This window comes from Nerophis lumbriciformis, linkage group LG14, assembly GCF_033978685.3.
Source record: "Nerophis lumbriciformis linkage group LG14, RoL_Nlum_v2.1, whole genome shotgun sequence".
Taxonomy (NCBI): Eukaryota; Metazoa; Chordata; class Actinopteri; order Syngnathiformes; family Syngnathidae; genus Nerophis; species Nerophis lumbriciformis.
Window position 1 is genome coordinate 18,993,736 of NC_084561.2, and position 26,001 is coordinate 19,019,736.

General features: G+C 39.8%; 1 protein-coding gene across 2 annotated transcripts in view; it reads right to left on the reverse strand.

The window, feature by feature from the left end:
- Positions 1–26,001, reverse strand: part of arid3a (AT-rich interactive domain 3A) — a 142,618-nt gene that overhangs the window by 6,799 nt on the left and 109,818 nt on the right. Inside the window, exons 4-8 of one of the 2 annotated variants that reach the window (XM_061975907.2) lie at positions 24,321–24,393; positions 14,793–14,976; positions 7,248–7,495; positions 6,862–7,149; positions 3,467–3,556 (exon numbers count right to left, since the gene is read on the reverse strand). In XM_061975907.2, coding sequence (XP_061831891.1) covers positions 3,467–3,556; positions 6,862–7,149; positions 7,248–7,495; positions 14,793–14,976; positions 24,321–24,393 — 883 coding nt within the window. Of the gene's footprint in view, positions 1–3,466; positions 3,557–6,861; positions 7,153–7,247; positions 7,496–14,792; positions 14,977–24,320; positions 24,394–26,001 lie in introns of both variants that reach the window. The other variant, XM_061975906.2, reaches the window with a different exon arrangement.

Here is a 26,001-nt window from a genome sequence, read left to right on the forward strand (position 1 = left end):
GCTACCAGTGTCCATCCATCCATTTCCTACCGCTTATTCCCTTTGGGGTCGCGGGGGGGCGCTGGAGCCTATCTCAGCTACAATTGGGCGGAAGGCGGGGTACACCCTGGACAAGTCGCCACCTCATCGCAGGGGCTACCAGTTTGATACACATTTAAATAAATTACCAGAAATAGCCAATTTGCTCAATTTACCTTTAACTCTATGTTATTATTAATAATTAATGATATTTATATTTGTGGAAACACTGATCATCTTAATGATTTCTCACAATAAATATATATAGAAACAGATAAATATCAATATGCAACACTTTATTTTTTATATTTTCTCTAAGTGCACATTTTTCAAATTGAACATTTTCAAATGATCACTTCTAAGACAGTCTTGTGAAATCACAATATCCCATTTTAACTAGCTAGCCACTAACATTTTTTAACAAATAAATTAAAATGTCAGGTTGTGACGTTGATTTTTGAATGAAATTTAATAAATGAATGAATGAATGAAATGAGTTTATTTCAGTCACATAATCAACCATCAACCATTAACCATTTTGTGTGACCAGTTTATAAGTACAGACTAAACATATTTAACAATCATACACATTTACACACAAAAGGAAAAGAAAAGAAAAGAAAAAGAATGACCGAAAAAGGAATAGGCTGAAGCCAAAGCTTATATTTGCCTATCCTAAACCTTCACTGAAGATAAGATTACCTGGAACATCAACGTTAAAAAAAAAAATCAAAATCAAATCATGAATTACTTTGCACCATGTTTGTACAAATAATAACTCATGTAAAACACAAAAGTCAACTCTCAAATTTTTAAATAAATCATGTCACACTTTGAACTGGACACCAAATCTGTTATCTGTTTCTTTGTCAGTTAGTGAAGACCAAGTCTTTAAAATATTTTCTTGGATTTTCAAATTCTATTTGAGTTTTGTCTCTCTTAGAATTAAAAATGTCGAGCAAAGCGAGACCAGCTTGCTAGTAAATAAATGCAATTTAAAAAATAGAGGCAGCTCACTGGTAAGTGCTGCTATTTGAGCTATTTTTAGAACAAGCCAGCGGGCTACTCATCTGGTCCTTACGGGCACCGCGTTGGTGACCCCTGCTCTGGAGCGACTTATGTGTGAAATTATTAACACATTACCGTAAAATGTCAAATAATATTATTTATCTCATTCCCGTAAGAGACTAGGCGTATATTAGCAATCGTCACACACACACGTCAACCAATACAAATTTGGTGGGGGCGGGTCGTGGCAGAAGTGCATTGTGGGCCATGGCAAAAGTGCATTGTGAAAAAAAAAATGCTACCTGCTACTACTTCCGTACCTATGAAAATTGATCATTTCAACATTGGATGGATCGACAAAGCATGGGCTTCGGTGACAACCGAAACCATCCTGTCCGGCTTCAGAAAGGCTGGAATAATTGGAACCGCAACTGACGATGACTCTGACGTAAGCGACGTACCGATAGAAGAGGAAGCGGCGCATTGTCTACCTTTGGAGTTGGCAGAGTTGTTTAGAAGCGACACCGAGGAAGAAGATTTCATGGGATTTAGCGATTAGGAGTGACAGATTGTTTGGTAAACGTATAGCATGTTCTATATGTTATAGTTATTTGAATGACTCTTACCATAATATGTTACGTTAACATACCAGGCACGTTCTCAGTTGGTTATTTATGCCTCATATAACGTACACTTATTCAGCCTGTTGTTCACTATTCTTTATTTATTTTAAATTGCCTTTCAAATGTCTATTCTTGGTGTTGGGTTTTATCAAATAAATTTCCCCCAAAAATGCGACTTATATATATATTTTTTTCCTTCTTTATTATGCATTTTCGGACGGTGCGACTTATACTCCGGAGCGACTTATACTCCGAAAAATACGGTACACTTTTGATTAAAAGGGAACTATGATGGATTTTGTCCTTTCTTACAATGTTGGATAAACAAGGTCAAAGCGTCAAATCATGAGCTTCATGCATTTTGGCGTGCACACAGTTGTGGATGCTTCTGTTCGCAGGGTTTTGCAGTTTGGCTGCGTCGTGGCGTCACCACGAGGTGGACGTGCTTGTTTAGACATCAAGATTGATTCGGATCACCAAACTTAAAGAATGGACTCAGACTAGAGATGTCCGATAATGGCTTTTTTGCCGATATCCGATATTCCGATATTGTCCAACTCTTAATTACCGATTCCGATATCAACCTATACCGATATATACAGTCGTGGAATTAACACATTATTATGCCTAATTTTGTTGTGATGCCCCGCTGGATGCAATAAACAATGTAACAAGGTTTTCCAAAATAAATCAACTCAAGTTATGGAAAAAAATGCCAACATGGCACTGCCATATTTATTATTGAAGTCACAAAGTGCACAATTTTTTTTAACATGCCTCAAAACAGCAGCTTGGAATTTGGGACATGCTCTCCCTGAGAGATCATGAGGAGGGGGTAGTATATTGTAGCGTCCCGGAAGAGTTAGTGCTGCAAGGGGTTCTGGGTATTTGTTCTGTTGTGTTTATGTTGTGTTACGGTGCGGATGTTCTCCCGAAATGTGTTTGTCATTCTTGTTTGGTGTGGGTTCACAGTGTGGCGCATATTTGTAACAGTGTTAAAGTTGTTTATACGGCCACCCTCAGTGTGACCTGTATGGATGTTGACCAAGTATGCCTTGCATTCACTTGTGTGTGTGAAAAGCCGTAGATATTATGTGACTGGGCCGGCACACAAAGGCAGTGCCTTTAAGGTTTATTGGCGCTCTGTACTTCTCCCTACGTCCGTGTACACAACGGCGTTTTAAAAAGTCATAAATTTTACTTTTTGAAACCGATACCGATAATTTCCGATATTATATTTGAAAGCATTTATCGGCAAAGCAGACTGTATCAGTTATTGTCCGCCATGTATGTCGAGCAATTACTCAACATCTAGATCCAGAGTATATAAAGTCACCAAAAACGAATGGACAATGAAGGTGAAGACAAAAAAGGGAGGAGTGTCCGACCAGATATCTAGATTGATTGTTGTAAAATGTTCTTTATCACATTGTTTACTTTCACATGTCCATTAAAAATGTGATTAATTTATGATGGCTCAGGTGTGGTTCACTACAAAAGGGCCCCACAGCACACTGGATTCCAGTTAATTGAAATACCACAACACTGGATATTGTTCAGATAAGTTCAATTGAATTCAAGAACTTGCACACAAAGCAACACTGCAAACAAATGTAGTAAAGTGCAGCTCTTCACACTGAAGAGAAGTGCACAGCAAATTGTTAACAAATTAGGTCAAAGCTGAGGGGAGGAGGGGGGCTTAAACGATGGCATTGTGTGCGTGTGGACAAGGATAAGGTTAGTTGGGATTTACTCTGTATAACCTTAGCCGGCTTAGTGTAGAAGCAGTCTAAGTGCCAAAGGAAAGAGAAACTCACCAGTGTACATGACTCCATTGAGCTCCACTGACATGCTGATGCTGTTTGTGCCATTGGTGGTGAGGTTCATGGCGGAGTCCTGTCTACTATCTAAAGCACAAAACAGAAAAGATGTATTAGCACAAGTCTAGTTAGACCCAACAAAAAGTTGGACCAAAGACTCAAAGGTGTTCATGTGAAATCGATACTTGAGACATCTGCAGACATGAAACCAACAAAGGGGACAAAGTATCAACTAGCAGAGGGTGGGAATCTCCCACAAACATTTCTGTTTGCATGCCATGCGCTAAACAGGTCAATTTGCAGGCCCACTATCTCACCTTCAGGTGTTGAGGTTTGTGGTAACATGTCAAGCATGTCTTAAGATACTAACTGAAACCAACCGAAGAATATGTGGCAAGCATGTCAGAAAATTCTGAGGTGAAACGGCCCAAAACGAGAAAAACCTACAGCTATGAAGAAAAATGCTTTTTTCATGTTGCTAAGTTAAATATGTCAATTTCAATGTGTTTTTTTAATTAAGTGTTAGGCTGTAAGCCATAAATCAAAATTTCAATTGTCGTACATAGGTAAGGTATGAAATAGCAACAACAAATAGCAATAAAATAAAAGACAACATAATCATAGCAATACAATGAATACATGAAATGTAGATAAATACAGGTCAAAATAGAGCACAGGGAATATATGACTTGTTAGTTTTGCTCTCTGATTGAGTACATGCTCCGAGAAGTTCACGTTGTTAAGGAAACACCCTGCAGTTTCTCTTTCGGACTATTTATTTTCACAATCATAGTTGTTGAACCCAATGACAAGTATGCTTGGACGCAAAATAAATGGTTTAAATATCAAAAATTAAAGTACATTTTTTTTTGTTTAGTTTAGCAAGATTTACGTACCATCACTATGTCTTTAGATATTTTAAATAAGTGCTGTCAAAAATTCTATTAATCACACTGCATTTTGATTAATCACCGCAAATTACTTGTTTACATATTTTTAAATAAACTTTAAAAATGACACAAATGCAATATTATTGTAAAAATGTATTAATACCAGGACATTTAAAAAAAAGTTTTAACGCATGCCACCAATTTGCTCAAAACGTGTTAACGGTTTTATGTAAATTGCCAATTGGGGTGTATTTTGAACCTAAATTTGCCCCCAAGCACACCACTCGGAGTCCCCTCACTCATTCTTGTACTGGTGTATCTATATTTGATAAAAATGCTAAAAAAAAGGACAAATCTCTGTTATTATTAGATATTACTATCAACATTTGAGCTTTTTCTCTTTACATTGTGCCTTTTTGATCAACATTTTCCATTTTGCACGTGATAATATATCATATTGTAGGTGTTTATTACACTTTGCATTCATATTTTGCTGTTTTGTACATTTTTGTTAGGTTTGCTTGATTGTAAAAGATACACAATTATCGAGGAGCTGGTCTGAGAAGTTAAAGAGGAGCGACGTTCATATGTTGTTAATCCATCCATCCATCCATTTTCTACCGCTTGACCCTTTTGGGGTGGCGGGGGGCGCTGGAGCCTATCTCAGCTGCATTCGGGCGGAAGGCGGGGCACACCCTGGACAAGTCCAGTACCTCATTGCAGGGCCAACACAGATAGACAGACAACATTCACACTCACATTCACACACTCGAGCCAATTAAGTGTTGCGTTGTTAATATTCAGTGTTTTATTGTTCATAGTTAATATTGTAAATCCCACATTCTTTATTTTAATGTACATTTTTGGTGTCCCATTCAGTAAAAAACTGTAAAATTCCTTTCCGTTTTTTTTTTTTAGATGGTCTGTCATAACGTTTTTAGTAGGGACGTTCGATAATATCGGACTGCCGATACTATTGGCCGATAAATGCTTTAAAATGTAATATCGGAAATTATCGGTATCAGTTTCAAAAAGCTAAATTTACAACTTTTTAAAACGCCGCTGTGTACACGGACGTAGGGAGAAGTACAGAGCGCCAATAAACCTCAAAGGCACTTCCTTTGAGTGCCGGCCCAGTCACATAATATCTACGGCTTTTCACACACACAAGTGAACGCAAAGCATATGTGGTCAACAGCCATACAGGTCACACTAGGCCACCTACTCAGTGGCCTAGTGGTAAGAGTGTCCGCCCTGAGATAGGTAGGTTGTGAATTCAAACCCCGGCCGAGTCATACCAAAGACGATAAAAATGGGACCAATTACAACCCTGCTTGGCACTCAGCATCAAGGGTTGGAATTGGGGGTTAAATCACCAAAAATGATTCCCGGGCGCGGCACCGCTGCTGCCCACTGCTCCCCTCACCTCCCAGGGGGTGAACAAGGGGATGGGTCAAATGCAGAGGACACATTTCACCACACCTAGTGTGTGTGTGACAATCATTGGTAATTTAACTTTAACAGCCATACAGGTCACACTGAGGGTGGCCGTATAAACAACTTTAACACTGTTACAAATATGCGCCACACTGTGAACCCACACCAAACAAGAATGACAAACACATTTCGGGAGAACATCCGCACCGTAACACAACATAAACACAACAGAACAAATACCCAGAACCCCTTGCAGCACTAACTCTTCCGGGACGCTACAATATATGCCCCCACCTCCCAAAATAATGTGTTAATTCCACGACTGTATATATCGGTTGATATCGGAATCGGTAATTAAGAGTTGGACAATATCGGAATATCGGATATCGGCAAAAAAGCCATTATCGGACATCCCTAGTTTTAAGAATTCTACCGGACATTGTGACTTTTGGTATTAGTGTTTCTGAAAAAAAGCGACCCAAATGTGTACCGTATTTTTCGGAGTATAAGTCGCACCGGCCGAAAATGCATAATAAAGAAGGAAAAAAACATATATAAGTCGCACTGGAGTATAAGTCGCATTTTTTGGGGAAATTTATTTGATAAAACCCAACACCAAGAATAGACATTTGAAAGGCAATTTAATATAAATAAAGAATAGTGAACAACAGGCTGAATAAGTGTACGTTATATGAGGCATAAATAACCATCTGAGAACGTGCCTGGTATGTTAACGTAACATATTATGGTAAGAGTCATTCAAATAACTATAACATATAGAACATGCTATACGTTTACCAAACAATCTGTCACTCCTAATCGCTAAATCCCATGAAATCTTATACGTATAGTCTCTTACGTGAATGAGCTAAATAATATTATTTGATATTTTACGGTAATGTGTTAATAATTTCACACATAAGTCGCACCCCCGGCCAAACTATGAAAAAAACTGCGACTTATAGTCCGAAAAATACGGTACATATAATTTATACACACATCCACCTTGGCCCCCAAGACACATTTTTGTCTCTCCCCGAGTCAAAATATTTGCCCAGCTCTGACCTAGTTGGTTGATGCGGACGTTCATGGGGGGAATCTGGGCTGTCATGGCCAGCAGGTTGTGTTGCAGTGCTCTCTGCAGCAGTCGATGGTGCTCCTCAGCTGGCAGCGCCATCTTCTTCTCCGGTGGCTCACCAGCTTCGAGCTTTTCCCTCAGCTGCTCCAAAGCCGCCACCTGAGCTGTCATGGCCGCCTGGGCCGCCGCCGCCTGCACTGCAGCCACCGAATGACCCGCCAAGGCTCCCGCCGGTATGCGCGGCATGCCAATTCCCACGAAAGGTTGACCACCTTCTTCTTTTAGTCAGAAAGAGATCAGTTTGTCAACAAAATGTGTCAAAAAGGTCTTCCATGACAAAGAAAAAAACTGGCTAGCTATAGTTAAACAGCACCTTTCCTGATCTTCTGAATGGGGGTGAGCGAGGACCCATTGGTGCCCATTGTCAAGCCCATCGTGGGTGTGGAGAGCTTTGGCGAAGACAGCATGGTTGGTGTGCCGTTGGGGGAGTAGGTGAAGAGAGAGCCGCCGAAGCTCTGCCGTCGGCCTTCCCGCCGATTGCTGTCAATAGCCGCCTGGAGTTCGTTGGGGTTGCTGAGGCCCCTCTTGTCACATTCGTACGGGTACAGGTACTTCATGTATCTGAATGGAAAAAGTGTAGAATTGTTTAAAAAAGCAGACAAAGCCATTAAAATTGACAGAACCTGTCATGTCTGTGATCATGTTTTGTTTAGTTATGTTTTGCTTGGTTTTTGGACACTTTTTAGTTCTTGTCTTCACTCCCTTTGTCACCATAGTAACCATTAGTTTCACCTGGTTCACATCGTCATGTCACCATACTTGCCAACCCTCCCGGATTTTCCGGGAGACTCCCGAAATTCAGCGCCTCTCCCGAAAACCTCCCGGGACAAATTTTCTGCCGAAAATCTCCCGAAATTCAGGCGGAGCTGGAGGCCACGCCCCCTCCAGCTCCATGCGGACCTGAGTCCGCTTTCCCACGATATAAACAGTGTGCCTGCCCAATCACATTATAACTGTAGAATGATCGAGGGCAAGTTCTTGGTTTCTTATGTGGGTTTATTGTTAGGCAGTTTCATTAACGTCCTCCCAGCGCGGTAACAACACACAACAGCAGCAGTAAAGTTTTTGTCTACCGTAAAGCAGTTCGTCTGCCGTAAACAGCAATGTTGTGACACTCTTAAATAGGACAATACTGCCATCTATAACATCAATAACATATACGGCTTTTAGAAAGTGCAGTGCACAACTGCGCACACAACAAGGAGACGAAGCAGAAGAACGAGGAAGATACAGCCATGGCGACGCCGACGACAAGTAAGATGAAGAAATACGCTTTGTTGCACCTTTCCTGCCTGAGTCCGGCGATTAGTTGCAAATCTTGCTTTATTGATTGCTTGCACACAGCCAATCTAACACAAACTAGTCCCGCCCGCACTCACGCTACCGCTCCCTCTCTTCTCTCGCCCACACACTCACTGACGTCACTCACCTCACATGCTCACCTATTAAAGGGCCACACACACACATACGCTACTCTCATAACAGCTTTTAAGTTCCAAGCCACAGCTGCGATTGGACCTGGATAGCCTCCAGGAAGAAGTAGTGGACTACCAAGTGCTTGGCACTGAAGATCTTCTGAAGATTGACCGGTTTTGGGCCATGCTAGGGAGAGATGGAAGATTCCAGTCTCTAATGCATTTGATGAAAGCACTTTTGTGCGTGCCACACATCAATGCATCGTCAGAGAGGGTGTTCAGCATGGTTAGAAAAATAGTGACAGAGAATAGAACAAGGATGGACAATTCAACCCTTAACTCAACAATGAGTAGATGAGTGTTATGTGTGTGTATATGTGTAAATAAATGAACACTGAAATTCAAGTATTTATTTTATTTATATATACATATATATATATAATAAAATAAATATATATATATATATATATATATATATATATATATATATATATATATATATATATATATATATATATATAGCTAGAATTCACTGAAAGTCAAGTATTTCTTAGATATATGTATATATATATATATATATGAAATACTTGACTTGGTGAATTCTATACTCCTCCCCTCTTAACCACGCCCCCGCCCCAACTACGCCCACCGCCCCAACCCCGACCACGCCCACCCCACCCCACTCCCCCCACCTCCCGAAATTGGAGGTCTCAAGGTTGGCAAGTATGTATGTCACGCACCTGTCTCACGTTTTCACATTTTGAGTCACGCACCTGTTTTCACTAATCATGTCATCACTATTTAAGCCTGTCGTTGCCAGGCAGTCAGCCTGGCGCCATCACTCTTGACACACTCCTGACACTCAGTTTCATGTTCATAGTCCATGCTGCCCTGTTCACGTCATCGCAAGGAAGTTTTGTTGATTAATGCCACAGTTAGTGTCTTTCGTTTTTTTGTCCATAGTTCTGCCTTTGTGCGAGTTTTTGTTTTTATAGCCAAGTTTTGTACTTCCGCCCTTGTGCGCGCCTTTTGTTTATTCCTTTTTTGAGTGTTAAAATTAAATATGTATTCACCTTCACGCCGTGTCCTGTCCAAACCACGCCTAAGTCCCCGTCTTGACAGAACCAAGGATAAGAACTCCAATAACGCATGTAAATGATATTAAAAATGCAATAAAACAAGATGATTAACCAACATAACTACAGGCAACAACTTTGAGAATATTAGAGATGGGATTTAGGTTTTTTTGAAGGGAGGCGAATCTTGAGGAGCCATTCAAAAGACTGGCTCGTTATTACAGGGCGGCGTGGCTCGTTTGGTTGAGCGGCCGTGCCGGCAACTTGAGGGTTTCAGGGTCGATCCTCGCTTCAGCCACACTAGTCACTGCCGTTGTGTCCTTGGGCAAGACACTGCACCGCAGGGGTCACCAAGGCGGTGCCCGCGGGCACCAGGTAGCCCGTAAGGACCAGATGAGTAGCCCGCTGGTATGTTCTAAAAATAGCTCAAATAGCAGCACTTACCAGTGAGCTGCCTCTATTTTTTAAATTTTATTTATTTACTAGCAAGCTGGTCTCGCTTTGCTCGACATTTTTAATTCTAAGAGAGACAAAACTCAAATAGAATTTGAAAATCCAAGAAAATATTTTAAAGACTTGGTCTTCACTAACTGACAAAGAAACAGATAACAGATTTGGTGTCCAGTTCAAAGTGTGACATGATTTATTTAAAAATTTGAGAGTTGACTTTTGTGTTTTACATGAGTTATTATTTGTACAAACATGGTGCAAAGTAATTCATGATTTGATTTTGATTTTTTTTTTTAACGTTGATGTTCCAGGTAATCTTATTTTCAGTGAAGGTTTAGGATAGGCAAATATAAGCTTTGGCTTCAGCCTATTCCTTATTTCGGTCATTCTTTTTCTTTTCTTTTCTTTTCCTTTTGTGTGTAAATGTGTATGATTGTTAAATATGTATAGTCTGTACTTAAACTGGTCACACAAAATGGTTAATGGTTGATGGTTGATTATATGACCGAAATAAACTCATTTCATTTAATCTTTCATTCAATTTCATTCAAAAATCAACGTCACAACCTGATATTTTAATTTATTTGTTAAAAAATGTTAGTGGCTAGCTAGTTAAAATGGGATATTGTGATTTCACAAGACTGTTTTAGAAGTGATCATTTGAAAATGTTCAATTTGAAAAATGTGCACTTAGAGAAATTATAAAAATAAAGTGTTGCATATTGATAATTATCTGTTTCTGTATATATTTATTGTGAGAAATCATTAAGATGATCAGTGTTTCCACAAAGATAAATATCATTAATCATTAATAATAACATAGAGCAAATTGGCTATTTCTGGCAATTTATTTAAGTGTGTATCAAACTGGTAGCCCCTGCGATGAGGTGGCGACTTGTCCAGGGTGTACCCCGCCTTCCGCCCGATTGTAGCTGAGATAGGCTCCAGCGCCCCCCGCGACCCCAAAGGGAATAAGCGGTAGGAAATGGATGGATGGAAACTGGTAGCTCTTGGTTTCAAAAAGGTTGGTGACCCCAGCTCTATACTATATATAAAGGTTGGTGACCCCTGCTGTACCGCCACCCACACTTGTTTAAATGTAGCTTTAAAAAGATGTAGATGGGTTTCACTATGTAAAAGCGCTTTGAGCATCGTCACTGTCAACGACCCTCGCCGTTTGCCAGCAGTGACGTATGCGACAAATGTTTGTTCATTTTCAAGATACCGTCACACGGGATGTTCGGCTCTCCCAAGAAAACAGACGTTTCTGTTGATGTTTCTGAAGCGGATCATGGATGCGTGTCCCCTTTGGGAAAAAACATGCATCCGTACAATTTAGGGCTGCAACTAACGATTCATTTGGTAATCGATTAATCTGTCGATTATTACTTCGATTAATCGATTAATAATCGGATAAAAGAGACCAACTACATTTCTATCCTTTCCAGTATTTTATTGAAAAACAAAACAAAACAGCATACTGGCACCATACTTATTTTGATTATTGTTTCTCAGCTGTTTTTACATGTTGCAGTTTATAAATAAAGGTTTCTAAAAAATAAAAATAAAATAAAATAAAATAAAATAAATAAATAAATAAAATAAAATAAAAAATTGCCTCTGCATAGCATAGATCCATTGAATCGATGACTAATCGCCAACTATTTTTATAATCGATTAGTTGTTGCAGCCCTAGTACAATTGCGACGAGACAGGATTATGCAGTCTCAACACAGAGAAGGATTCCAACAATTTAAAGACAAAGGAGTCACGCTACTGTTGACCATCTACAAGGCAGGAACTCACAAACTTAAACCATTGAGCGTTGGTAAGTTTGCAAGCTCCCGCTGTATTCACCACATAAATCTGGATCATTTTATTGAATTTTAGCGGCTGACTACGGGGTTCTAACCAATGGCTTTGACTGGCGTGTGTGTTGTTGTGGGTTGAAAGTTTGCTTGTGTGTTGCTGGGAAAAAAGGAGAGATATTCTTTGAGCCTGTTGTATGAGAGTGTTCAGGCATGTGAGCACCGTTTGAGGAAAAAAAAGGAAAACTAAAGAAAAAAAAATAGGAACATTTCTATCAGCAAGAAGTGCTGCCATGCAAAGCCTGAAAGAAAATGTAAAAAAAACGAGACTACATTTCCTGAAACTGTACCTGGGGATAGGTTGATTGGCAACACTAAATTGGCCCTAGTGTGTGAATGTTGTCTGTCTATCTGTGTTGGCCCTGCAATGAGGAGGCGACTTGTCCAGGGTGTACCCCGCCTTCCGCCCGAATGCAGCTGAGATAGGCTCCAGCACCCCCCGCCACCCCGAAAGGGACAAGCGGTAGAAAATGGATGGATGGTTGGATGTCTGCATTTCTACACTGTATGTTACATTTAGATTTATTCTCATCGACGAACCTCTTTTAGCTGTCTTTTTGACACATACATGTCCCATGTAATGGTCCGCACAATGTGTTGTTTTTTAGGAGATCATTTACTAACATTATTATCATTGATAATGTAATGTAAAATTTTATAACATGCATGCAAAGAACTCATAAAACCCATTTGGCAACTCTATCCTGTAGCGACACTCCCCCTCGGGCAGGGGTCGGCAACCCGCAGCTCCGGAGCCGCATGCGGCTCTTTGACCACTCTGATGCGGCTCAGCTGCATACTTGCCGACCCTCACGATTTTTCCGGGAGACTTCCGGATTTCAGTGTCTCTCTCGGAAATCTCCAGGGGCAAATATTGTCCGATTTTCACCCGGACAACAATATTGAGGGCGTGCCGTGATGGCACTGCCTTTATTAGCATCCTCTACAACCTGTCGTCGCGTCCGCTTTTTCACCATACTATCTGCGTGCCGGCCCAGACACATGTTGTATGCGGCCTCTGCTTACACACGTAAGTGACTGCAAGGCATACTTGGTCAACAGCCATACAGGTCACACTGAGGGTGGCCGTATAAACAACTTTAACACTCTTACTAATATGCGCCACACTGTGAACCCACACCAAACAAGAATGACGAACACATTTCGGGAGAACATCCGCACCGTAACACAACATAAACACAACAGAACAAATACCCAGAATCCCATGCATCCCTAACTCTTCCGGGCTACATTACACACCGCCCGCTGTCAAGCGCCATTCTTATAAAACTCGCGGGCCGCACTAACATTACATTTTCATATTAAGGTGCGGGCCGCGTGTCTGAGACCCCTGGTTTATACATAGCACAAAGCATAAAAAAACTTTGTATACAGTATTATTTCATTTTAAATTTCAAAAGAGTTTTGTGGCTGCCATTGTTTTCTTTAATTTGTGAAACGGGTCAAAATGGCTCTTTGAGTGGTGAAGGTTGCCGACCCCTGCCCTCGGGTAATGTACTTCTGGTGTTGTGACCACCGTTTACAGCCGTCAGGTCAAAAATATACCTTCTCGCTGACTACTAACAACTTCTCTAGAACTACAACTGGTTTGGAACTAACAGTGCTTGGATGGGTATCATCCAAATATAATTAGCAGCAAAGTAGACAGCCGTCAACAAGGTAGCCAACTAGATGATGCTAACTAGCGAGCTTGTTTCGGCGCCCCTGATTGTCTTCTTGTTCTGCAACTCAGTGAGGCGTATAGGTTCAACTTTGTTTAGATGTAACGCGATCCCGCGTATAACGCAGATTTTATGGACCCCAACGGCTGCGTTATATCGGGCTTTGAGTGTATATAGCCTATTATTTGTGCACTATTGACAAGTGATGCACCGGAAATTTGCCCACAGAAAAAATATTTTGATAACCGAAACAGCACTGCCAAAACAGGATGTTGTGATGACAAAACTAAGCAGTCTAACAGTTTGTTGGCTCTGACGGCAGCTCTTTTGAATCTTTCACTGGTTTGTGTTACCTCTACTTAATAAATAGATTAAATGTGCTTCCATGGCTGTATGTATTTGTCAACAAACGGGGCATTGTTTGGATGGCAAGTTTGTCACTTCAATCATTGATTTGTTGTTCAATATTCCCTCCGTTGTAATTGTATTGCATGTTCAAAATAAACTGAAACTAACTAACTAACTAACTAACTAACCAACCCTTGTCGTTACTAACGCGGTGGTGAAAAGAACGCTGTCTTTTACTGACCAGTTCCTCCAACTAAGACTTTGTTTATTCCGCACCCCTCTGGGTATGGAGGAAGAGGAGAGGGAACACTTCTGCGTCAAACAATTTCACAATCATTGGTTATGGTTTAAGTTTATTTCTAACATGCTATACAGTTAGGCGAAAATGTTACTCTCTTTTGATAAATTTTGGATGTATTTATTTTGGGAGAAAAATGCGATGAGAGGGTTACAATCTGTATTCGCGTGCTACTTTTTTTACCCAAAAACTAGCACAACCTAACCCACTAAAAATGCTCCAACTGTACAGTGCTGGATAGGGCTAAATCAGGGGTGTCAAACATACGGCCCAACAGGTTTTATCCGGCCCACGGGATGAGTTTGCAAAGTATTAAAGTGAGCTGAAATTTTTGAATGAAAGAAACTGCTGTTGTAAATGTGTCCATTAGATGTCGCAATATCAATTCTTTGTATCTTCGTAGATTATGCTACATATGTAAAAAAAATCATCCAGTGCACCAGTTGACGAAAATGAGCAAACTACATAAACAACATGCTGTAATTTGATATTATTTTTTTACCTTGATAGATTGAAAATTAACACCAATGAGTTGACTGATAAACATTATCACATAATTTATTCAGAAAATATAAATAACGACAAATAAAGATAGAATACTATTAACCGCAACATTATGATTTGTAAATTTTCAGAATCTGCGATTTTCTGTATTGGGATTGAGAGAAATACTTTTAAAGGTACTTGCGGACATGACATGCATGTGTTTGTGAGTACTGACTGTGTGCGGAGGGTGAAGGCTGCACTGGTGATTGAGGTAGGCAGGTTGAGTCCCTTGGTGATCTCCCGCCACAGTTTCTTGTTGATGACCTCCACCAAGCCGCCCTTCTCTGTCACCAGCCTGTAGAGCATGTACAGATCCAGGACCTGCTTGGCCATGATGGGAATACGATTCACCGGGGTACCTGGAGCAAGACATGAGAAGACAACCATGGGTGTAACAATTGATCGATACATCGACGGATCGATTTACACTACTATGATTCAAAAATATCGATCTGTGCTCGGCTAGCTGGCCTTCCAGAAGATATGTATCAATCTAACATTGTTTTAAAAGGTAATTAATCGAATTTATCGATACTAGAAAAGAAAACATTGGCTTTGAGAACGGCAGACTTTATATAAAGTTCTTTTGGGCACTTTTTTAAACAATTAAAGACCGTAAACGTAAAGATCCAAGATCTCAGAGTCAACTTTGATTTATTTTGCTTATCTTCTTGTGCAGAGCTCAAAGGACATACTCTAAAAACGTTTTTTGTTTTTTTTGATTGGGCAACCTTAATAAAGCGAAGAGAGGGCAGTATTTTCTGACTTTTTGACCCAGTTATGCTGGAGTCATTCTTTAAACTAGCATTGTATTAACCGGACGGCGGACAAGGAGCAGCAGACTATAGACTTCGGGCGCATGGTTAGCAAAGGAAGGCAAACTCTTAGGGGTTATACTGCTGGCAAATGTTCAGTCTCCGTAAAATATGATGGACCAACTTCAACTTCAGTGGCAAGACTCTGAGAGGGGAAACGGCTTTCCTCCTTAAAATAAGCCTAGTGAATCGATTGATTTCAAACTCCTACTCTAGAAATGTGTCGTATCTGACTTTGAAGTTTAGTATGCAATGTTGTATTGTGAGTGTGGTGTTTGGCTAAAAAGTTACTGAATCAATTTCAACTCACGGAATCGTTTCGGGATCGTATCGTTGTAAAAAAACTAATATTGTCCCTGAATCGTATCGACAACCCCAGATCGTAAATCGAATCCTGGTTATAAAAATATCGTTACACCCCGAAAGAAAATCTTGTTAGCATGCAGGTTACAGCACCAACATGATCAGACCAGAACCACCCCTGATTTTGCACATCTGAACCTGCAGAGGGTGTACTCCGATCCTCAGAGCACTCTCAACAGACCCGCCCAGCTGTCATGGTCGTGACTTGCAACATGTAGTGGCAGTTTTTTCATACACATTCTTTGTCTCACATCATCCAAATCAGCTATGAATCGCCCGCTTGTCACACTAACAAGGTGCCTGGTATTTATTAGTCTCCACGGAACCCCTCGAGCATTTCTGTTGACAAACTGGAAAAACAAAAACGCTATTTCCTTGCTTTAGTGTAGATTGAGACAGTATCCCGCTTGGTGGATCAGAGTGTGTGTGTTTGGAATAAAGGATAGGACGGCAAAACAATCCCTTGTACAATGCGTCCCCTTTATTCTGCACCCATCCTGGGAACCAGGCTGTGTGATCATAAAGCATTCATCTCTGGACTGAATGAAAACCCCACCCGTCCGAGTGAAAGATGAGCACTTGGTTGTGTGACGCAGCTCCCTCTCGGTATCAGACTATAAAGAGCCTCAGTATTTGTATGACCGCGCAGGTTGCACATAATGTGACAAGATAAGAATCAGTTTCAGTGCTGCCATTCTAATCAAACAATACTGCTTTTATAAAAGTGAACAGAATGAACTTCACTTTGAATCTTTTTCCTAAACACAAGATACACTTACAATTAGTGCACCAACCCAAAAAAACTCCCTCCCCCATTTACACTCATTCACACAAAAGGGTTGTTTCTTTCTGTTATTAATATTCTGGTTCCTACATTATATATCAATATATATCAATACAGTCTGCAAGGGATACAGTCCGTAAGCACACATGATTGTGCGTGCTGCTGGTCCACTAATAGTACTAACCTTTAACAGTTCATTTTACTCATTTTCATTAATTACTAGTTTCTATGTAACTGTTTTTATATTGTTTTACTCTTTTTTTTTATTCAAGAAAATGTTTTTAATTTATTTATCTTATTTTATTAATTTTTTTAAACAGTACCTTATCTTCACCATACCTGGTTGTCCAAATTAGGCATAATAATGTGTTAATTCCACGACTGCATATATCGGTTGATATCGGTATCGGTAATTAAAGAGTTGGACAATATTGGAATATCGGATATCGGCAAAAAGCCATTATTGGACATCCCTACTTTTAATGGATATTGTCTATCAGCCTGTTCCAAACAAAATGCCACAAAAATACAAAACAAAACTATATAGGTTACCCAATAGGTGTTTAAAGAACAAAATATTTTTGTGTGAAGGATTCAAGGAACTTTATTGTCATATCAACCCACCAGATGGCACAAAATGTCCCAGATTTAGCCCAATGAGTACCACAAAAATAACAATTATTTAAATATAATAAGATATGGTGTACACCAGTGGTTCTGAAACTTTTTTCACCAAGTAACACCTCAGAAAACATCATAATGACCAGCCTTAAATTACAGCATTACTTAAATGTGGAATGAGTGAGAGGGGTTGGGATATTATAAGCATTTGCTTCATCCAACCCCTTTTCAAGCCTTGCATAAATGTCTCTGCCAAAATGTAAAAAAAAAATGTGTGTTGTTGTACTGTGCAGGTTTGAAATAAATAATTCAATTAAAAAAACAAACAAACAGCAACATAGTAGGCCTATGTATTCAATAAAACAAGGCAGATGTTTTATTTAATAAATATATTTTTAAGAATTTTGGTCACTGTAACATTACTCACAGTTTGAACAGTCCCACTGTTTTTTAATTTATATAGGAAAATAAAACAATGTACTTTAATTAAGTGTTTATTTGGCATACTACTATGCGGAGCCCAGGGTACCATTTGTGATACAAGCACCACAGTTTGAGAATCACTCAGTAGATTAGAAATATGAATAGATTTGAAATGTGTAAAAAAAGGGAAACACATAAAGGGTTGTTTGAAATGATAAAGGGTCCCAAAACTGTGATAAATAAAATAAAATAAAACAAATATTCATTACTCTCAAGTTGTGTACAGGGCAAATCTGCATTTTTCTCGTCTTGGCCTAATGTAATTTTGTTAAACGAATAAACCATAGGCACACATCTACGCATATAAGATACATACAGTGGTGGTACCGCTGGATACGAGTTTAATTGATTCTGTGACGCAGGTCATACTTCGAAAAACATTGTTGCCCCTTGAAATTAATTCAAATCAAGTTAATCGGTGATTGCCCCCCCCAACACAGCATCATTTTAACATGTAACATGCATGTGAGACAAAACAAATACCTTTTAGATAAGAAATACTGTATGAAAAACAATACAATAGAACAGGTGTGGGGAACCTTTTTGGCTGAGAGAGCCATGAAAGCCAAATATTTTGAAATGTTTTTCCGTGAGAGCCATATAGTATTTTTTTAACACTGAATACAACTATATGCGTGCATTTTTAAAGGGGAACATTATCACAATTTCAGAAGGGTTAAAACCATTAAAAATCAGTTCCCAGTGGCTTATTTTATTTTTCGAAGTTTCTTTCAAAATTTTACCCATCACACAATATCCCTAAAAAAAGCTTCAAAGTGCCTGATTTTAACCATCGTTATATACACCCGTCCATTATCCTGTGACGTCACACAGTGATGCCAATACAAACAAACATGGCGGGTAGAACAGCAAGGTATAGCGACATTAGCTCGGATTCAGACTCGGATTTCAGCGGCTTAAGCGATTCAACAGATTACGAATGTATTGAAACGGATGGTTGTAGTGTGGAGGCAGGTAGCGAAAACGAAATTGAAGAAGAAACTGAAGCTATTGAGCCATATCGGTTTGAACCGTATGCAAGCGAAACCGACGAAAACGACACGACAGCCAGCGACACGGGAGAAAGCGAGGACGAATTCGGCGATCGCCTTCTAACCAACGATTGGTATGTGTTTGTTTGGCATTAAAGGAAAATAACAACTATGAACTAGGTTTACAGCATATGAAATACATTTGGCGACAACATGCACTTTGAGAGTGCAGACAGCCCATTTCAGGCGCGCTAAGAACATATATTTTTCTACGATTTCAGCACTCAGGTTAACCATGCCTAAATAGACACAAAATACTGCATTACACAAGACTACCCGAATGTACTCGAATGATTTAAAAAAAAAAAAGTTTTTAAGCTAAATTATTGGTAAACACAGTTTATGTATAATAATTTACGTAAAACCGCGAGTAATGAATAAAGTTTCCATCAATTAATATATTCTGTAGACATACCCTCATCCGCTCTCTTTTCCTGAAAGCTGATCTGTCCAGTTTTGGAGTTGATGTCAGCATCTGCTTTGAGTGTCGCAGGATATCCACACATTCTTGTCATCTCGGTCGTAGCATAGCTTTCGTCGGTAAAGTGTGCGGAACAAACGACTGACCATTTCGTCGGCTTTCCCCACAGCCTCGTATTTTGAACAAATTTTGTCCAATTTCTTGCCACTTTCGCATCTTTGGGCCACTGGTGCAACTTGAATCCGTCCCTGTTCGTGTTGTTACACCCTCCGACAACACACCGACGAAAGTGAGAAAATGGCGGATTGCTTCCCGATGTGGCGTCACAACGTGACGTCATCGCTCCGAGAGCAAATAATAGAAAGGCGTTTAATTCGCCAAAATTCACCCATTTAGAGTTCGGAAATCGGTTAAAAAAATATATGGTCTTTTTTCTGCAACATCAAGGTATATATTGACGCTTACATAGGTCTGGTGATAATGTTCCCCTTTAAGTAAGACCAACGTTTTTAGAGTATAATAAGTCTCTTATTCTTTTTAATAACATTGTTATCCTGAAGCTAACCAATAATAAATAAAACACTTCTTACCATTAATGCGACCCTCCTGTACCTCAAAAGACAGCTGAGATTGGCTGAGCCAGCCGCAACCTTGGACGGGTGCGGTAGAAAACGGATGGATGGATTGAAATGCATGACAATGTTTTATATTTTGAACGTTATTTTTAACACTGTGATTTCCAGCGGAATTATTCATTACTTATCGTGTTAAGCAATGTCAGCTAAGATTTATCTGAGAGCCAGTTGCAGTCATCAAAAGAGCCACATCTGGCTCGCGAGCCATAGGTTCCCTACCCTTGCAATAGAACAACAGTAGTTTTATCAAGTAATGTACTAATAAGGTACAGCATTTACCTTGGAGAGCACACTTCAACGATGTCTCCTTCTCACTGCTTCTCCGTCAAACACACCATTAGCAGCATCTTCATATTTCGTTGGATAAATGTCTGCTGTTTCGATATTATTTAAACGTCTATGGCTCATTCTGCTTCGATATGGTACAGACTTGCAATGCTATGCTCCTAGTGCTTCAACAAGTTTTTGCCAATTTCTTTCTTTAATTCAATGAATATCGTCGACTTCTTTTTCCCCAGCACTGTCCTTCACACTCACTTTCTTCGTTCCCACGATTGGAAGTAGTAAGTTATGTCCATCTCTAGTTATAAGCGAATGCTAGCGAGTATGGTAAGTTTTGTCTGGATCATATGTTGCTTATTGTGGCATTCGCTACGCCAACTAGTGGTGGGGAGGCTCATAAACCCGATTTTTGCTCACGATTTAAAGCGTAACAATTAACCGAGAGACAGCTTAAATCCCGAAAAACTCGTAAATGAGGGCGCTCGTATCCTGAGATATATCTCTCCATTCAAACCTGCATGAGACAATTACAAACTACATTTAGTCCAATTTGGCGTCTCACTGTATTGTTAAGTATTGTAATACACCTTTAAAACAAAACAAAACAGAGAAGCTAAATGAAACTAGAATCTCTACATGTGCCAAATGAAAATGACTATAGGCCGCTACTTTTTTCCTCCACGTGGAACCCTGCAGCTTATAAAATGTAGCTGCTAATTTATGGATTTTTCTTCGTTTGGTGTACAGCTCTGGTAATGGGTACATTCGCACCCACCTGCACAAATGTACTTCAAAATGTAACAATAAAAATAAATATGACTTTATTTTGTTTACTAGGGCGTGCATATATAATATGCATTAGTTTGACCATTTAAAATCAACGATAATAAAAAGGAGATGCTTGGAAATAGCATAAAAATGCCCCCAAAATTTGGAAAAACGCGATTCATAGCGTTACTTTTTGGTGTAACCATCATGACGTTCTGCTCAGGTATATTTCTTTTATATTTTGGTAAATCATCATAAATAGGTATTGATCAATCTTTAAGCTGTGTGTATTTGATTTCAGTTTGCTTTTGACATCTTATTTAGAATTGTAGTTGAAACTTTTACAACCTTGTGTTGCGCTCATGATGGCGTAACAAAACTAGATTATTTTGAATATTTATTCCCTTTTTTAAATTTAGTATATTTAAATATACTGTGTTTTATGTTTTTTTCTTTTTGGAACAGGTACTATACATATAATACAATAAAGTCCCATACAAAATTATGTTTCTAGCAATACTTTAATTTTGCCTTTGGAAGTAACACTCCAATGTTCATTAGTGGAGCTGTACACTTAGGTTTGGTTGATATCAGCACTTTAGTCATCAACAATTATATCATCTGAGAAATGGACATTGAAACAGTGTAGGTCTGACTTGGTAGGATATGTACAGCGAGCAGTGAACATAGTGAGCTCAGAAAGCATTAGAACAAGTATATACATTTGATTATTTACAATCCGCGGAGGTGGGATGTGGTGGGGGGAGGGAGTTAGTCTAGGGTTGTAGTTGCCTGGAGGTGTTCTTTTAGTGAGGATTTGAAGGAGGGTAGAGATGCACTTTCTTTTACACCTGTTGGGAGTGCATTCCATACCAGTGACGTGCGGTCACTGGAGGCAGGTGAGGCCCAGCCTCACCTGCCATCATGGAAAGAAAAAAAATGTAAAAAGAAAAAAAATTATTAAATTGTTATATGTATTCAGTGATTATACTATAAAGTTATTTTCCATTTAACTTCACCAGTTTTAGATTATTTTTATTCAAAATCGCTGAATTTTCACATTTGCCGTTCAAATACTGAGAAGAGACGGTGCGGTGATCAGCAGCCAGTTGAGGCACGTCACTCAGTTGTGCCTCACCATGGATTGCGCAATGACTCGGCTAACTGCTGACCTGCTGTGCAGTGAGACCGTGTTGCTATATGAATTATATTATACATTTCCATAGTTTAGTTAGCTGAGGTATATAATGTACAGTGTATTTTGTCAACAACTGTATGTGTGTAAAGTATTTCTTGTGCTGAGCAATCATAAAACTGCTGCGAAGACGCACTGACTGAGGCTCGCAGTAATCCCGCCTCCTGGTGGACAATGCACCCCCGCCGCAGAATGTACCCCCCGACGGGAGCGCCACACCAACCAAAGCCCACACCCCAACCCTCCACGTGCAAGACCAAATCCACCCAAAAAAAGTCACTTAACAAGAAGCCAAAAAGTGAAAAAACAACAATGCTCGCGCCGGAGGAGCCGTGAACGACTGCAGGGACACAACATTAGGTACACCTGCAGACTGCAGTCCGGATTTCATATTTCATTCATTCACAACTCCTCCAACACGAACACCACTGTTCCTGCACTTATAAGTAAAGGTAAGACCATAATAACCTTTTTTTTTAATTAAATGTGCTTTTTTGTGTGCTACAGTTTGTATGTGTAAAGTTAAAGTTAAGTTAAAGTACCAATGAATGTCACACACACACTAGGTGTAATGAAATTTGTCTTCTGCATTTGACCCATCCCCTTGCTCACCCCCTGGGAGATGAGGGGAGCAGTGGGCAGCAGCGGCGCCGCGCCCGGGAATAATTTTTGGTGATTTAACCCCCAATTCCAACCCTTGATGCTGAGTGCCAAGCAGGGAAGAATGCTGGTATGAGCTTCTAAACATAACCCGTTAACTGCTGCCAATCAAATGATGAATAAGATACTCTTTACGGTTCATATGTTTGTAAATCTGACTGTGATGAAGTCAGTGCCTCACCAGTCATGAACCTCACCGCACGTCACTGTTCCATACTGATGTGGCATAGAAGGAGAATGAGTTAAGACCTTTGTTAGATCGGAATCTGGGTTTAACGTGGTTTGTGGAGCTCCCCTGGTGTTGTGGTTATGGCGGTCATTTACGTTATGGAAGTAGTTTGACATGTACTTCGGTATCAGGGAGGTGTTGCGAATTTTATAGACTAGGCTCAGTGCAAGTTGTTTTACCCTGAGCCAGCCCACTTTGGAGAAGTGGGTAGGAGTGAGGTGTGATCTGGGGTGGAGGTCTAGAAGTAACCTGACTAACTTGTCCTGGAATGTTTGGAGTCTAGATTTGAGGGTTTTGGAGGTGCTGGGGTACCAGGAGGTGCATGTGTAATCGAAAAAGGGTTGAATGAGAGTTCCCGCTAGAATCTTCATGGTGCTTTTGTTGACCAGAGAGGAGATTCTGTAGAGAAATCTTTTTCCTTGGTTGAACTTTTTGATTACCTTGGTTACCATTTAATCACAGGAAAGATTAGCCTCTAGAATGGAACGTAAGTAGGTGACTTCATCTTTCCTGGTGATAACAATGTCACCCACTTTAATAGTGAAGTCACTGACTTTCTTAAGGTTGATTTGGGACCCAAATAGGATGGATTCCATTTTACCTAAGTGTATGGATAGTTTATTGTCAGCGAGCCAGGTGCAAACTCTACAGAGTTCGGCACTGAGGATTTTTTCCACCTGTGACTTGTCCTTGCCGGATACCAGCAGGGCCGAGTCATCCGCAAACAGGTCCTTCCGTTTAGTGCTATTAACAACTGGAAGTAGAGTGCCGTTCCGTCTTCTAATCGTCCATAGCGATTCTTCCTTCATCACTGCAAGCCATGTTTGTAAGTTTTACAATATAACTAAAACTGTTTATACTTACTAAAACGTCCCATGTGTGATGTTTGTAGGCGTGTTTTCATGCATATTTGTATGTGCTATTGTAATGTAATGATGCTAGCGTCATTAGCATTAACTAATATGCTAACACATTTACGAGTGTTAGTATTATTAACATTCTTATATTTTTAATGGCATTGTTTTTGTATTGTTTCAGTTTCACAAATGACTCAGTAAATTCACCAAAACGTCACCGTGGCGTTAATGAGTCTGTTTAGCTGATTGGAGAGCCAGCTTCCACAGCTAGTGGGTCCATGACGATGACTTCTATTTTGTTTGATCAGCCGTTTGACTGCTGTGTCACAGGCACCGTTTGGAAGCAAATAAAATATGTAAATAAACATTCACAGAATCTTACTGTGTAAATAACTAATTTTGCAACGTATATATCTGCGGTTAATAATTTTTTCTTCTAAAATTTAGTGATTGCGGCTTGTACCCAGATGCGCTCTATAGTCCGGAAAATACAGTAATTACTTTCTGCTACATATTTTCCAACTTGGTTTCTGCTTACCTCTTTTCTGCATGAAGCTGAAGAGGTCGTCCAGAAACTCTTTTCTTTTTGGGTCGCCATCCAGTTCATAGAGCTGTGAAGAGGAAGAAGAGGGCGGCAAATGAAGACGAGGTGTTTGCAAAAAAAAAAAAAAAACACAAGATGCTAAAAAAAAAGCAGAAAAAGCGCAACAGCAAACTAGAACAGAGCAGAAAATGGTGGAATCTAGGGGTGGGCTGATCAATCCAAATATTGATAGTATCGATATCACGGGTAGTTTCTGTATCTGATCATTACAAGCGTGATGTCATTGCAGTTTTTGCCCTTAAATTCATTTATTTGTGGCTGGGGCTGCTCAATAACATTTAAAGATGTGAAACTATGACTGTAACTTGTTGTTACAATGCAGTACAGTAGATGGCATCATAATCAATGTTCCCTCTAATTTTTCATGTGTGTGAGCAAACGCAAAAACTCCCTGAGCATTCAGTGGAGCCCATGTTAGCAACATCAGACGTGCACTCTGTTGCTACATCAGCAGCACACCTGTCCCAAACCTGACTAAATAAGTGAAATCTCCATCCATCCATCCATCCATTTTCTACCGCTTGTCCCTTTCAGGGTCGCGTGGGGTGCTGGAGCATATCTCAGCTGCATTCGGGCGGAAGGTGGCGTACACCCTGGACAAGTCCCCACCTCATCGCAGGGCCAACACAGATAGACAGACAACATTCTCTTATTATTATAATCAAATGACAGCAGTCATTTCCATGAGGTTATTTTCTTATATAAGTGTTTAGGCCCACTTACAATGACAATAACAAAAAATATTGGAGGTTCTGCTTTGGAAATAATTGGTACCCCTTTCAGACATTGCATTTAGTTCCCATTAAAACATTCACATGTTGCACAATGAGATGTAAGCAGGGGATCATGTGTACATTCCTGCAACTTCCTGTTTGTAAAAAATATATTTTTATTAGTATTTATTTAATGTACTAACAGCATTTCATGATTAATATTTATAAATTAAGATTCCTAATAAATGACACACATTTGATTAGTAAATCATAGTGTAACGACCTGGAATGACACTTTATGTGTGGTGTTGGAGTTGTCCGACTTTTTGTGTGGCTGTAAACGCATCACTGGCTAAGTGCCATATGTGCATGTGTTGGTGCAAGTGAGAAAGAGTGAGCGGCTTCTGTTGACATAACAAAGTTGCTTTTGGTCTGGTTTGTACTGCAGAAAATGACCAGTTTGCTAGATATCATTTTTTTACTAATGTTTTGGTGATGTGTTTATGGCCGACAATAAAGAGTTTTGCTCAGTAAAGTGATCGATGGAATTTATGTCCTCAAAGTGTCTCGACAGACGTTACAATATTTGAACAATGATGACGAAAACGGTTTTCTCTGTCGTGTCCGTGTCGTGTCGAAAATGGTTATGCGCTTATTTTTTTATTTGATTTTGTGCGTGGCATAGATTTGCCGTGCGCAGAGAACGCTTGAGCACTGCGCAATTGCACAGGCGCGCACCTTAGAGGGAACGTTGATCATAATCATGCACCTGGTCTGCCAGAGAATAAAAAGGCATAGCACAAGAGGTCAGTGTTGTCAACTTAGCGACTTATATTTAGCGTGCATTCAGGCCCCTTTCGATACTCATTTACAAAAAAGTGACTAGTGACAAATCTAGCAAC